This window comes from Monopterus albus, unplaced genomic scaffold (assembly GCF_001952655.1).
Source record: "Monopterus albus unplaced genomic scaffold, M_albus_1.0 scaffold8.1, whole genome shotgun sequence".
Lineage (NCBI taxonomy): Eukaryota > Metazoa > Chordata > Actinopteri > Synbranchiformes > Synbranchidae > Monopterus > Monopterus albus.
The window spans coordinates 1,326,157-1,341,363 of NW_018127888.1; the positions used below are offsets into that span (position 1 = coordinate 1,326,157).

Consider the following 15,207-nt stretch of genomic DNA (forward strand, 5'->3'; position numbering starts at 1 on the left):
CTATGTGTGTGTCATTTTTACACAAAATAAACAATTAGATTCTTATGGAGCCCGGGAAGGGGAAAATAAATAAATTGATGGTAGACTTAGTGAGAGCTTGCAGAAGTATTGTGGGGATGACTGTGGATCAGTGGGTAGAGCAGTTGGGCAAGACACTGAATGCCCAAGTTGCCCCTGATGGTTAGAGCCATCGGTTGAGTAGGCGCCGCAGGAGACTGCCTCTGTACTGTACCGGAAACAAATTCCTTGTGTGTAACACACTTGGCCAAATAAAGGTGATTATACCACAAACCAGGTTTTGCAAGATCTATTTATGATTTCATAGGACATAGAGTTTAAATTCCTTTTTACATGTACAAATGTGCCACCTCTCTAGACCGGCCCTGTCCCCTGAAGGTGTAACACACAGTGATTCTTGAAAATATTTGGACTTTCTCTTTATATTGCATGTTTATATCTGCTAAAACAGCTGCAGTATTGAACTATCAGCCATTCAAATTCACATGATGGCAAATCTCCAACACATCTCAAACTGGCAGTGGCACATTCCGAATAGTACAACCACTAATATAAAATAGGCTGCACTGCACAAAATATTAGACATCTCAGTATAATGCTGTACAATTCAACCTGTGATAAAAATTTAACAAAAAATATTTTCATGAAGCCATCATTTTTTGCAGTGCTGTTGTATTAGATTTAGTTTTTGCTACATGTACATAATAAACCAGTAACTCAGTGTAGAATAAACAATCAAAATATCAAAAAAATTAAGAATAAAAACAGCATTGATAAAAATTATTCATTGCTGTCTGGAATGATGTATTTTAATCCTAATATTTCCTGAAATAATACTCATAGTAAGGCCCTAATAATAGAGCTGCCTGTGCTGAATTTTCTAAGTTTATTACACAGGTTACAGATCATCAAGCAAAATATAATAAATCAACTATCTGAACCCAGCCAAAAAAAGCATCATGACTGAACTCAACAATGGAGTTAATCCTAGACAAAGAATTGGCTCCATGCTGTAATGCAATGTGTGGGAAGCTGGGGCAAATGCATATTGCATGCTCATCTGTGTTCACTCACACTCAGACACACCCAAAGTGGTGTGGTGATATAATGCATGAGGGTAACCTTCATCAACAGGTGACACTGATTATAACACCCAGAGGGGGTGTAATGCTCAGGCTTAACCCATATCAGCATGTGACAGAGTGCAACTGTGTAACTCGAACATCCAAGCGTGCATGCACACACAGATCCCCGTTCAGGTTCAAAACATGGCATCATGGCTATCTATACAAAAGCTAAGTTGCAGCTGCTTGGTATGAGGCAAAATCGAGGCTTGTGTGTGTGTAAAAGTCTCACAAACCCTTCACACGGCATCACGGCAGGTCAGCACAAGTTGCTCCACTCTGTGACTGTATTAAGTGCGTACGCACGCAGATGAAAACATACAGGCAGTATGAGTCAGCATACAGCCTTTCAAAGATGTTCTTCTTGTGTGTTGTGACCTTGTATAAGTTTACATATGACAGCAACTCTGTTGAATGTGTTAGGCTGAAGGTACAAGACTGGGGTCAAACTGGATGCCACAAATTCATCTACCACTGTCAGTTTGTTTGTTTGTTTTTTTTTTGGGAGTGTAGGAGGGAAATTTATGGTGAGAAAATTTGGGCAATAATGCAGACCTAACCATGAACAGTATTTGGCAACAAATTTTGCTGAACACACATAACATCACAACAGCTAACTGCACAAGAGAAAACACAGGTGACAACTGGTGCCACTCTGGTAACCAGAACTTCAACATCACTTTAGTTTTAGAGGAAACTAATAAGACTCAATATGGACTTGTAGAGCACAAATAAATATTATTCACAAAATAAAGTTCTATTTCTCTATGACAGCAATGGGGCAAAATCGGCTGTTCCCACATCATCACCTCAAGTGACTGATTCTGCATAGTCCACATTACCAGACTGTGATTATTGTGCTTACAAAGAAGAAACCACCTGCCAACTAATTCAGACATTCATGTTCTCATATACAGCTCCTCGGGGTTATGTCTAAGTTAAGGGTTGCAGTGTATGTCTGAAAAGGGCTAAAGATGTTGCCATTAGGGGTGGGATCACACACTTATAAGAAGTTCATATTTGTTTAGGCAATGTCTGAGTCGCCTAAATGCTTGATTAGTGTCTTGTTATAATGAGAAGCCGTTCTCATTATAGCAAAATACTTTTCTCGTCTTTGTGAGATATGTTCCCTTTAAAACGTGATTTTTTTTTCTCATTATTATAACAATGTATCTTCGCCTTATAATGACATAGGCGGCTGTATTTTCTCGTACTGTATTTTCACTGCACAGCTTGGAGTGAGTGCAGCACACACACTCACTTTGAGCAGTACGTTCATACAACTCAGCATGAACGTATTGGTTATTTAGTCCACTGCCAATTAATTTTCCAGAAAATGTACTAGCCTATATCACGTTAATAGGACATAAATTTAAATACTGTATATCATAACAGATTATTTATCTATATTGCCCATCCTCAGCATACAGGTCATACTATGTACACTATATGTATTCAAAGGAGCAGCTTCAACCAAATACCTTTGCTCTTTATCAGTTTCTGAATGGAAGAGCTTGCATCAGCAGAGCTCCTACCATCTTCATTAAGCAACCAATTTAACATCTCAGAAAGGCCAGAACCAGCCTGTCTGAAATGCAGAGGTTTGAAACCCAAGTGCACCAGACAAATGATGGTGCATCCATTTTTAGTAATTTTATATTTAATATATATATAATTTTAATAATTTAATATGACATAACAGACAGTTCCATTCAAAAATAGTAGGTGGGGGCTGGAATCACCATTATCTCTAAGGAAACCAGTAAAACGTCAACGGAGCAACCTTACTCTAACTAGGAGCCTTGGCAACTGTGGAAGGTAATGGAACAGATGTGGTTTTTAACAGCCACAGTCTTACTGTTCCTACATGTTTAAGGAGGGGTGATTTGCATGCACACAAACTGCTGGAGTCAGTCTGGGGCAGAAACATAGGTGCTGATGGTTTGTGAGGAACACAACAGGATCATACTGACAAATCCATTTAACAGGCACAATTAGTCTGGACGGCATTTTCCTTTTTGAAGTTGGCTGGCTGCAGATTCATATAACTGAGAATGTAGCAGAAGCTGACTAGAGGCCAGGATGAAAAGTAAAACAGAAACAGTCTTTGTCATATTAGTCAGTCAAATGAAATCACACTGGAGTGTGTGTATGTGTCTTTGAGAAACACAGAGGGCAAGCTGTATGTTAGATGTATGAGTGTGACTGAGGGAGTGAGTGCAATTCTTACACAGTACATTAGGCCTGTTACCCAATGTTTGCCATCCTGCCTGCCCTTTTCCTCCCGCTCATCCTTTTCTTACCTACAAAGATTGGGGAGGAAAAAGAAGGAACAAAACTGTTTCCCTGCAGAGTGCCACATCAGGACACACAGCAAATTGCCATCTTTTACCAATCACGTTCCACCTTGCTGAGGGGACAACAAGACCAAGGGCTTTTCAAAAGTGTGGCTTTACTTGATCTTTACTTTACACACAGCGCACTGATCATACCTCATCCAAACTATTACACACAAGCAGTTATTATTTACAATCAGTCCATTACATAACAGAACAGTAAATGTTTGATCACTTATAGTCATCTTTACAATTTCAAAAATAAATGTATATTCATTATTGAGTAGTGAAAAGTGTTGATGATATGCAGAATGCCATTCTGAGCATTTACTGTGAGGAGAGATCAGCAACACTCTATTTGCATCACATTCTTGCGTCACCATCCTCAATGAATATTAACGCTGACCACTTAGTACAGAGACCAGCCAGGACCAAACAAGATTTAGGTTATTATACCTGAACAGCAGCCATGAACACTATCAAAAAATTTTCATATCCTGAATGATGATGAAAGATGAAAGGACTTTGTCGACTAATTAATTAGATGTATACACACACACACACACACACACACACAATTATTCCATGCAACAGTTGACAGTGGAGTGCCTCTTGAAAAGATATGCAAACGGATGTGCAAATTTGCCACCTGTTAAAATGGTCAGTATGTGAACTATCATCTCAAGAAACACTGCGGCAAAAACTGGTATAATTAATAACATGAAGCTGTGGTGCAGAGCAATCACTTCCATAACCGCGGTCCACAGGAAAATAAATCTTTCAATAACTTAGCCATCTTCGTGTCCTAACTAAGAAGCTATGTGCACATACATTAACATTTCTTTACCAGCCTCTGTAGAGGTTCTATATAATATTTCCATAAAATCTGAGCATGCTTGTAAGGATATCTTGAAATTGAGCTGGAAACTCAAGAAACATCAGTGAGTGGAGGAGATAAATAACAACTTGGCTCTAAATTGCTTATATCAAAGCATGGGCACAGATGTGGTGTTCAAATGGATCATTTTGTAATCTAAATAGTTTGGAAATGTTTATTTGATTAAAACAAAATTTTAGCTAACCCATTGTATTCTTTGATATATCAATTTCTTTAAATGTTGATGCAATGACATTTTTGCACTGCTTGGCAGTATCTAAAATCACAGCTGTTCCACTACACTGGTCTAGACTACTACTACATTTCTGCAATACAACAAAGAAAATCTTCTGTAGCATTATCTGAACATAGTCAAAATATCAAAAGCAATGATCATTCACTGAAAGTGTACCAAGTCCCGAAATCTGTATGCAGTAAATATTACAGCTAAAATCTAAAACTAGTGGTTGATGATGTCAATCTGAGCTAATGGAAAACTAATTCCTCTTGTTGAAGGGGCATTACCAGCAACAACATTTATGGAGAGCATGAAAAATCTAAATTTACTAAGACAACAGCAAAGGTGTAGCCAAACTGGCTCTGGTGTAGCGCCTGTGTGAATATAAAAATGCCTGTTTTGACTTCCACTTCACTAGCCAACCTTTGTCTGGAGGAGATGAACTTTCATTCTTACAACATCTAGGTGCAGCACACTAGCTATCTGCCACTGAAGGTTTGCGTTATGCAACTCCATCTGCAAGCACATATACCAACAGCCCCATTCCACAAGAATTAGTAAAACACACAGCTGAAATGATAGTGTGTACTGAGAAAATAAACTTTATACAAAATGCCTGTTGAATGTTTAGGTTTAACAAAACAGAGTGAATGAACCCTATGAAAGGACCATACCTTTCTGGGCTTCTACATCGACCAATATAAATAACCAGATCCTCTTCAGTAGGACTGCACTGCAGGATATCATTCATCTTCATCTAACAACAGAGAGCTATTTTTGACTAGTCAGCATTTCCCATTGGACTATTATAAAACTTGGGCCATAAAACAGGTCTCCAATGCGCATTTCATCTGATGACTGATCATATCCATATTCATGACATCCACTGGCATGTGAAAGCACATTCCTGTTCTTATGATATTCATAAGCAACTGTGGATGTAGAAATCCCTGCACTAGTTGATAAAAATTGAGCTGACTGGTCTGTCTGTGACCACCATCAATAGGCAGCAAACAAAGCCTCTCTTTCATTCTGTCAGTCCATGTTCCACTGTCATTTTTGTCCTCTGTCTGTGTCTTGCTCTTAAGTTAGAGAACCAGACACAGTCACATACATCTGGACATGCATAAACAGGATTGTATGCAAGGACCAAAGCTTCACAACCACCATATAGCCACTTCATCAATCTCTCGCTATAGCATTGTTATTGCCTTTGTACTGCTTCTACAAACAGACTGGTCACACTGGTCCAGTACTTTTCAAATTACTTTGAATTTGACTGTATCATGACAGTCAAATCTTTCATGAAACATCTTCTGCAGTGTTGAAAGCCATTCCATTAAACTCACTGACCCAAATTTATTATGGCTTCATGAAATTAAATGGAAGGTTCTCTGGGCTATGTGGTGCAAAGCAGTCAACTGTCTGCCTATCTGTGTGAACGTCAACAAGGACATGGAGTGAAGCTGCACACTCAGCTTCCCTGACACACCTTTATTTGTACTAATAGAATTAAAGGCTCTTCCTCAGGTTAAAAAAATTATACTGCAGAAGCTGTCTGTAAGTATAGGCTTCAGATACACCTATCTGCTGTGTGTGTTCAACCAACCATCCATCATAAGGGATGCTCATACTGATTCACAACAGTTATATCATCAGAGAAAGCTTTCTAGTGCCCACCTCCTGAGTAGTAGTATCCTGGGTTTATACTACCACCCCAGCCAAGAAGACATAGCCAACACATTTTGAATCACAACAGACTGCTTAAAGGCAAATAAAGCCTTCGAACAGCAAGTCACCTGATCTAACAGGGTAGCATAAAATAAAATGCCACATTACATGCATTATAATATTTGAGTGATCCTCTCTTGTAATTCCCTAAACGTACCCTGATTACCCTCAGGTTCAAATCTTCTACTTGCCAAAAACAGAAGCTCATCTTTAAAAGCCTAGGTGCAATGTTAATAGTCATGATCCGAGTTCCAGATTCTCACAAGACTGACTTCTAGTAAACTCTAACACAACGCATCTACTAATCAGAAATGTTAGTGTTTTGTATGAATATCATTTGTTTATATCAGTGTCTGTTACTGGATGTTTCAATGTGTCAGTGTACCACTAACTGGTGCACACTACATACAAAAGCATCTACGTACACTCGAAAAATGTTATGGCAGTTTTGAAAACCACAAATGTTGCTATCTCAGTGTTTTCTTTGTCCAAGAGACTTCATGGAAATGTCACCTGGGACATATAAATACCACAAAAAGTGACAAAACGACTATGTTTTGTCGTTCATCATTCTCTGTCAAGCTTGCTAGAGTTACATTTAGGGGATAACGTTAACTAAGACAATCTTTGGCTCTGCTAAGAGATGGCTTTAACTAGTTGTCGGTGCTACTTCTACGCCGAATTTCGCAGTGAGCTATAAATACCTGGGCAACCGACACCTATCAACTTTGAAAGTTCGCTTCTTAATTTGAAGTTATCCAACAGGACGCTGCAAACCTTTAACGCCATCTATGTGACTTGGCATCTGCCTGAAAGAAATCTAAATCTAGCCAAACAGCTAATTAGCTAGTGAGCTAAGCTAGCTACTTCAGTCGAAACGTTCACTCTTCTTTTTCATCTTCGTGAATAACATTACCCTTCTCCCCGTTTTCTGCTCTTTGCCATAGTAACCTCAGGCCTTACTGCCGTTCCTTAGAAATAAAATTAGCTAAAATATGTGTAACCACATTTATCTTGTGGTAAATGTGCTTGTGTCCTGCAGTTAGAGGTGATGCCCTGAGACGAAAGGACCCCCACCAACATCAAGCAATGGTGTCACCAAAGGCTGGCCGTTGTCTCCGGAGCCTGAAGGCCCCAACGTCATCCTAAGTAGATGGTCGAAAAGGCTTGAATGAAATCACTGACAACTTGTAATTGCTCACTGCTAACGTCCGGACATCATTCGTCTTACCTTTGCTTTGGTAATGATGTGTGTGGCTAGCTTAACAACCGCGAAATTTCCCTTGCCGATGGTCCGCTCGATTTCATAGTAGCCCACTCGGGCTGGGGGGGGCCTGGTGACCGAATTGTGGACAGGATTGGTGATGCACCCAGCGGCCGTGCTGGTACGAGTGGAGTGGCTGATCCCGGAGGATGGCTGGGCTCGGTTTTGTGAGCCCATTACTCCGTGGGTCGGTCGGGCAGAGTGCGTAATCCCGGCCGCAGCGGACCCAGCAGCACCTCCGCTTGACACGGCCGCCATCTTCTCGCCTCTGCGGGAACAACAAGCAGCCTTGCGCAGCGCGCATCACGGGCACGCCCCCGCCCTGCGTCATTTTACGTGGAACGCTCCTCCGCAGCGCCCTCTCTAGGTTGTAACCATGGTAACGATCGGTGTAACAAATGACTTCATCCACAGTAACGTATTGTGGTTGCCTTGGCGACAAAGAAGTGCGCATTATCACCATCACTCTGGTTCCCATGATTCAGTGATTCCTTGCAAAGTGCTGCATTGTGTATGATCAGACGAGCTCATGAGGCTTAAAGGTATAGGTAGGGTATGCCCGCTCTAACCATGACAGATTGAAAACATCGAATTGAGGAAAACAGACATGTTCAAATTATCAAGTCGAGATTTAACTCCATAGTGCTCGAATATACATGACTGTCATTATGAATATTTACGCATAAGAATGTTTTCAGTTTCTGGCAGTTGATTCTGCAATGCCACGAAGGTCCGTGTATCATCCGATCATTCAGTTATTTGATTTAACCTTCAAACGAGAAAACGGATAGGCGGTGTAGAATTTCGTTTTTGTTTTTTATAGGCGTGAAATAAGGAAACTCACTGCATATTTCTTCTGTTTTCCTAACAAAGCGTGTTATCCATTACACAAGAAAACAAAAACAAAAAAGAAGACTTATTCTGTTTTTCTGTTTGTGGATTTATGACTTTTATTTACAGTACGCATGCTCAGACAGTGAGCGCTGCGCCCGCTCCAACAAAGTGAGAAGTGTAAAACTACCAGACGTTTAAACGAATTCTCATGGGAATTGGCGTTTATGGTAGACTATTAACTTCACTGTCAGTCCACCAGTGATGACAGTCGACCTTTATTATGTTTTAATATTTGCACAGATTATCTTATTGTTAATGATAAGTAGGCTAACCGGAGCTTAACTGTTAGCCTACATTTCAAAATTTATAGGCTACATTATTGGGCCCATCACTTTTTGACGGTGGTGGAAGTTTTACCTTGCACTGCGTAATGTGAAATTTATCTTTACTCATATTATTTCGGGAATAATATTGTGAGGTATTAAATAACTTTACATCACACAGAGGATACATAGATCTACAGTACGAGTTAAGTCCCACCCCCTTCAAAAAGGCGATAGGCTGTGTGATGTAGCTTATTTTGTACCAGTTACTTACTATTAATAATAAACTAATCGATGTAAATATGAATAATACAGGCCGTCGGTTAATTGCTGCGCATGCGCAAGGCAAAGAAAAGAAATCCACAGTTGAAAAAACAGAATAAAACTTGTTTGGGGTTTTGGTTTTCTCGTCTGTTTGATTTCACGTTTTATTATGAAAACAAAAGAAACGTGCAACGATTAACATTTTTCACATTGTCAAAAAATGAAATTCTGAACCCTTTACCAATGTTCTCGTTTGAAGGTTAAATTGAATGATGGGATGATAAACGGACCCACGGAGAGGTCCAGACAAATTGTGGCTATTAATGCTGTTTGTGCCTACTGCAGAAAGGTGAATGTCACTAGAGTGCTAAGAAATGGCCCTGACCTTTTGAGAATGGGCTGCTAAAGCTCTTTGGGAAAATCTAATGAACACGGTAGCGACATTAGCTGTATTTCCACGGTAATTAAATTCTCAGATTTCACATTCTTCACAAAGAGAGGGTTGCAGTCATTAAGCATGTACATACTTTTATCACTGTGAGGACACCTTTTGACATAATGCATTCTTTAGCCCCTTGCCCTAACACTTAACCTAATTCTGAGTCCTAAAGCCAAGTCTTAACCCTCAAAAAGGTGTTTCTGAAAATGAGTTATAGCCAAAATGTCCTCATTCTGTAGCAAAACTACTATAATTAATTAATTAATGCAATGTTTATTTATTATCGTACTCTTTAGCAAGTGTGTCCTGTTGGAAAATAAAAACAAATAATAATCCATGCTAATAGGTATGAATATGACAAAAACACCTGGTATTAGAATAGAAATCAGCGCCACAAAGGCTCCAACAATAAATAGTGAAACACATGGGTTAAAAACATAAAATGTCAAATACCTGGATAAAATTCAAACTCAAATTTAATCCACAAATAATATAATATAAGCAGTAAATAATAAAGGTTAATAGGCTATTCTGTTCTACAGAATGGTGTAGAACAGGTTGCTTTCTAATAGGGAAAATTCTATTCTATTTTATTCCATTCCATTCTATTCTTGCTGACTCGCCAGGCTAGAGACAGCACCACCCCATGGTAGAGAGGACCTCCTGCAAGAAAGATCCAGGTTCAAATGCCTAAGTACATCTAACAAACTGACATTGACCTAGCCCTGGGGAGCAATGCATCATTGGTTTACTGTTTGTAGCGAAGGCTTCTAAGCAAAATAAAGCTGCCATTTGTAGTCAGCTGTGTGTTCTCTACTAAAAGGGATGCCTGCTGACAACATGTAACAGACAACATTGTTATATAGTGGATATAGCTATCGCTATATACCTCTGACATTATTACTGGCGATCTGCACATTAATAACAATTTTCCTTAAAAGACACTTTTCTGATTAAACTCAGAACAAGAATCACAAGCATCTAAACAGCACGTCAAAAATACTTCTTGTGCATACAAGTTGTGTTGCATAAATATAAATATGGCAGTAGAGAAGCAAACTAATCACGCAAAATACGCTTAAAGCTGTTGTGCGTTTTTACAGCTTTTTTTGTTAGTGCATTCAGCTTTAGACCAAATGCATTGTTTGATATAGACAAAGGACATTTTCTTTTTAATAGATTTTTTTTTACAGATATGGACTAAATGACAAGTAAATGAATTAAATAAAATGAGAACAGGTGTCCCTGTCAACCATGGACACAATAATAATAATAATACATTTTCACCAAAGTAATCTCAGAGTAACCGTTATCAGCGTGATACTGTGAAAAAACAATAAATACTGTATGTTGTGGAGGGCAGCGGCATTACGTCATGACGCCGCACTGGGTTTGTTTACGGTCTGAGCGTGGAGGGGCGCTAATAGCACAGATTTTTCACGTCGTAAACACATCGCTTCCCTACCGAGAAATACTTGCACAATGGTGCGGTACCACGACTACAGACCGTGACAACCGTGCATGTTGTACAGACTTGAAAAAGCACATTTATTTTCGACGCAGTCCGTGTTGCTCGAGCCGAAATCCGATATCAAAACATGGAGCTATCTTACTAGTGTACTAACCAACAATGGTGACGTTAGCACAGTTTGCTAGTAGCCTGGTAGGCTTCAGCATTTCAGAAGAGGAACTGAGAATCGCTGTCATCTTGTTTTGAAACTAGTGTTACTGTGTGTCATACGGTGGCTGACGGCTTCGAGTTTGTTGCGGATTTCAGGGGAACGTTTTTGTGTAATGTAAACAAGTCGTTGTCTCTATAGCCTGCCAGTTAGCAACTGTCTGGTACACTTAAGGTAGTGAATAAATTGATGCTGAATGGGGGTGGAGTTTTTACTGGGACTGGCGCACAAGCTAGAATAACATTAGGTATCTGTTGCCAGTTTGGGAATACAGTGTCAGACAAAATGGTTTTAAGGAGTTGTTGGAAATCTCGACATAAAATCAGCTATGGACCTGGTCCTTTTTGGATCCGACCAGCACTGATAGCCGTGCTCTGTTTATATGTGTCCAAGTTTGCTTGCGGGAATGGGGCGGTGGGGGAAACCAAGCATGTAGTCCAGAAAGATGCGGAGTTTGATGTCACCTATAATGATACAGTGACAAGTGAAAACCAGACAATCTATGCCTTCAACCACACTGTCTCCAGGAATAAGGTGAGTTTACATCGTCAGTAGATTTGTTTCTCACTTAATAACGGCCAGCAGTGCCGAGTTTAATAGGGTGTTTTCTCCTTTTGCTTCCTTTGGGTTTCAGACAGAGGGAGTGCGTGTGTCTGTGGATGTGTTGTCACAGGTTTTGGAGAGCCCTATCCTGTTTGTAGTACGACAGAAACAAAATGTGCTGTCTTTTCAAGTCCCTCTCATACTAAGAGGCCTGTGAGTATTCCCACTTTGCATACATAAACTGTAAACTGGATTCATCTGGAAGCATGATCTTTTCTTTCATATCAACTGAAGAGAAACTCTTGTAGATTGCGTTTTGGTCATTCTGTCTTTTAAACCCAGCCCCTAGTCATACAGCATTGTATGAAACAGTCCAGTCGTTATTGTGTTGTGTTATCTGAGGTCACCCACATACTGTATTGTTTGATTTCTCTCTGTCATTGTAACAGCTTATTAACTCTCAGTCAGTAATATTTTATAAATGGTAGGTCAGCACCGAAATTAGTACCAATATGCAATGTTTTGTGTAGTTGAGATTGTCCTCAAAGTCCATAGACCTTATCTACATTATGAAGATAAATAGGGCATATACAGTATGTGTTAGAGCATACATGTGTTACAATGTCATATACCATATGTAATGACATACACTGATTCCCAAATTGTGGCTTATGTACTATATGTCAGATAGAGCAATAGCACATTCAATAGCTGAATAGAGAATGAAAAGGAAAAAGGAACATATATTCCAGAGGTACAGATCAGCTGTCATGACATTTTATCACCACGTCTCAACTGACCAAATCAAGTGGACTGTAATGCAAGTCTGTGTAGCACTGAAAGGACGTATCTGTCTAGCTTAGTTTTATACTGGGCCTTTTTGTTTGTCCTTATAACTTATTTTACACAGAGACTGTACATAAAGGTGTGGTCTAAGTTCCTCCTCTGGAGTTTCAAAATGGCGTGGCTGTTTTTCTCTAGTTAAACAGTTGGGTCTTAAGATGATTTGCTTAAGTTTAGTTGGTGCAGAGAGCTGTGTGTCTACCTTATGGCCTAGTTACAGAACAAAATGTATAAATACTTGCTGTGCTTGTTGTAGAATACTTTGTAGATGTGATGAAGGAAGATGGTGTGGTTCAGTTGTAGACATCTGAGTTAGAATTGCAGTCATTTTTTTAACCTTTCAGTAGTATTAAGGCCAGTTGGTATACAGCAGAATCTACATTCTATGATATGCTTTGGATTTTACCTTGGCTGTCTGAACCATGTTGGATTTCATAACAGGTGAGAAGTTCAATTGTTTATTAGCCATTAGACAACAGGTTCTCTGTTATGTAACCTGTATCTTCCACTCTCTGAGGTTGTGCAACACCAGAATGACCCTGCCCTTGTCTTGCTTGTGTAATCTCATGGCCAAGCATTTTAGCAGATCACTAATGAACCTTGGACTTTCACTTCCTCCTTTGAGGATCTGCCAATGCAGATCAGAGCAGCCCATCTTACTGTAAAGGAGCTATCTCCAAGTCAGCTGACTGCAGTTAGCTCTTTCCCATGCTTTGTTTAAAGGAATCTACTTCCATGTTTTGAGCTACATTTTGTATGTTTAGCAACATTTCTGGAGAGTTGGGTTTTTATTGATTTAGCTCAGATGCATGATGTAATTGGCACATCTGATTCTGAAACAGCAGTCTGGAGAATCTAATACATTCTTTTAATATTAAATAAGCTAGTAGGAAAAAACCCATCATCTTTTACTTCGGCGTCTACCCATTCAATTCAATTCAGTTTTATTTGTATAGCACCAAATCAAAGTCAACTCAGAGAGATCTATAGGAGAGAAGCAGTCTAAATATAAATGAGGTCTTACAGATGTTTTTAAAGCTGTTTTACTTGATGATGCATCTGTGAGAGTTGTGGGAATGATCTGATAAATTTTTTTTTAATAGTTGTGATTTTATTTGTAAAGAAGCTCATGTAGTCATTACAGCTGAGATCTAAGGGAATGTTAAGCTCAACAGCACTGTGGCTCTTTGTCAGCCTGGCTACAGTGCTGAGAAGAAACCTGGGGATGTTCTTATTTTCCTCTATTAGTGATGAATAATGTGTGGTTCTGACACTACGAATGGCTATTTTATATGTTATTAAACTATCTTTAAAGGCTAGGAAAAACTTTTCTCACTTAGTGGAGCACCACCTCCTTTCCAGTTTTTGTGATGCCTGCTTTAGGGAGTGGAGCTGCGAGCTGTACCACTGCCTTCTTTTTCACTGGGGCAACAGTATCAAGTGTCATACGCAGGGAGGCTGCAGCACTATCAACAAGATTATTGACGTGTGTGGGAGTAAAATTAAGCAATAATGAGCAATACACACCTCCCCCATCTGACAAATTATTAAACCTCAGAATTTATCATGGAAACGTTCTGCACCCCTGTAAGGTACACAATGGTTACAGAAAACTATATTAGGCCTAATTACTAATATAATTTCATTTATACAAGTTGCAGTTGCAAAAACGCCTTTCTCTGTTCTATGAGCCTCTGTCTGTGTGTCTTCTTCTTTCCAGCTACCAGAGGAAGTACCCTTACAACCATGTGGGCCGCACATTGTGCCAGCCTCCAACCCGGGTCGCCTCCGAGACCCAGTATTTCTTTGTGGATGTGTCAACCCTGTCTAGCCAGGGTACAAACTACAAGCTCAGGGTCAGCCGTGTTGAAAGCTTCACCCTGCAGTGAGTTATAGCTGATATAATCACACAAACACACAGCATGATTGCTGCCTGAAATCTTAGCTTAATGCTGTCAGACTGTTTTTTATATAGTAACAAAGCAGGTGCTTGCTGGTATGTCTGACGTGGTGTTTTCACCTTGATTACAGGACAGACAAGAAATTCAACTTCACTGCATCACCATCTCAGCCTCAGGTATACAGTATACCATGATACAACAGCTTTGTGTTTGACACTAAGGGGGATATTTACTAAGGTTTTGCGGCTCGTTTTCTGGCGCTAAACAGTGGAATTGCCTGTGTTTATATTTGCTAAGCAGTCGCTGTGGGGTTTTTTCACAGTAAAAACAGAAGAAAAGCGGCATTGCAGGAATTTGGGCATTTGGCCTCATGCAGTATTTATTTCAAGGTATTCCTGTTCAGGGATGCAAAAATCAGAGGAGAGAATGGATATTTTTACAAATACTCTCAGCATCTGATTTACCACACATGACAGAGGGAATTGCAGCAGAAATTGAACAACTGAGGAAGCAGTTCTGTCGGAAAAGGGTGGCTTGTTCTCTTCAGGTTGGTGGAGAGTTCCTGCCTCAAGTGGAGGAGTTTAAGTATCTTGGGGTCTTGTTCACGAGTGAGGGAAGGATGGAACGGGAGATTGACAGGCGGATCGGTGCAGCTTCTGCAGTAATGCAGTCGATGTACCGGTCCGTCGTGGTGAAGAAGGAGCTGAGCTGCAAGGCGAAGCTCTCGATTTACTGGTCGATCTACGTTCCAACTCTCACCTATGGTCATGAGCTTTGGGTCATGACCGAAAGG

General features: G+C 39.9%; 2 protein-coding genes across 4 annotated transcripts in view; one reads left to right on the top strand and one right to left on the bottom strand.

Annotated features, from left to right (window-relative positions):
- Positions 1 to 7,897, bottom strand: part of sik3 (SIK family kinase 3) — a 49,085-nt gene extending 41,188 nt beyond the window's left edge. For 2 of the 3 annotated variants that reach the window (XM_020587626.1, XM_020587617.1), the window contains exon 1: positions 7,556 to 7,896. In XM_020587626.1, coding sequence (XP_020443282.1) covers positions 7,556 to 7,846 — 291 coding nt within the window. In that variant the 5' untranslated portion in view covers positions 7,847 to 7,896. Of the gene's footprint in view, positions 1 to 7,555 lie in introns of all 3 variants that reach the window. The other variant, XM_020587634.1, reaches the window with a different exon arrangement.
- Positions 7,898 to 10,827: 2,930 nt separating this feature from the next.
- sidt2 (SID1 transmembrane family, member 2) overlaps positions 10,828 to 15,207 on the top strand; it is a 19,185-nt gene continuing 14,805 nt past the window's right edge. Inside the window, exons 1-4 of the mRNA XM_020586093.1 lie at positions 10,828 to 11,661; positions 11,762 to 11,883; positions 14,234 to 14,398; positions 14,545 to 14,597. Coding sequence (XP_020441749.1) covers positions 11,317 to 11,661; positions 11,762 to 11,883; positions 14,234 to 14,398; positions 14,545 to 14,597 — 685 coding nt within the window. The 5' untranslated portion in view covers positions 10,828 to 11,316. The remainder of the gene's footprint in view (positions 11,662 to 11,761; positions 11,884 to 14,233; positions 14,399 to 14,544; positions 14,598 to 15,207) is intronic.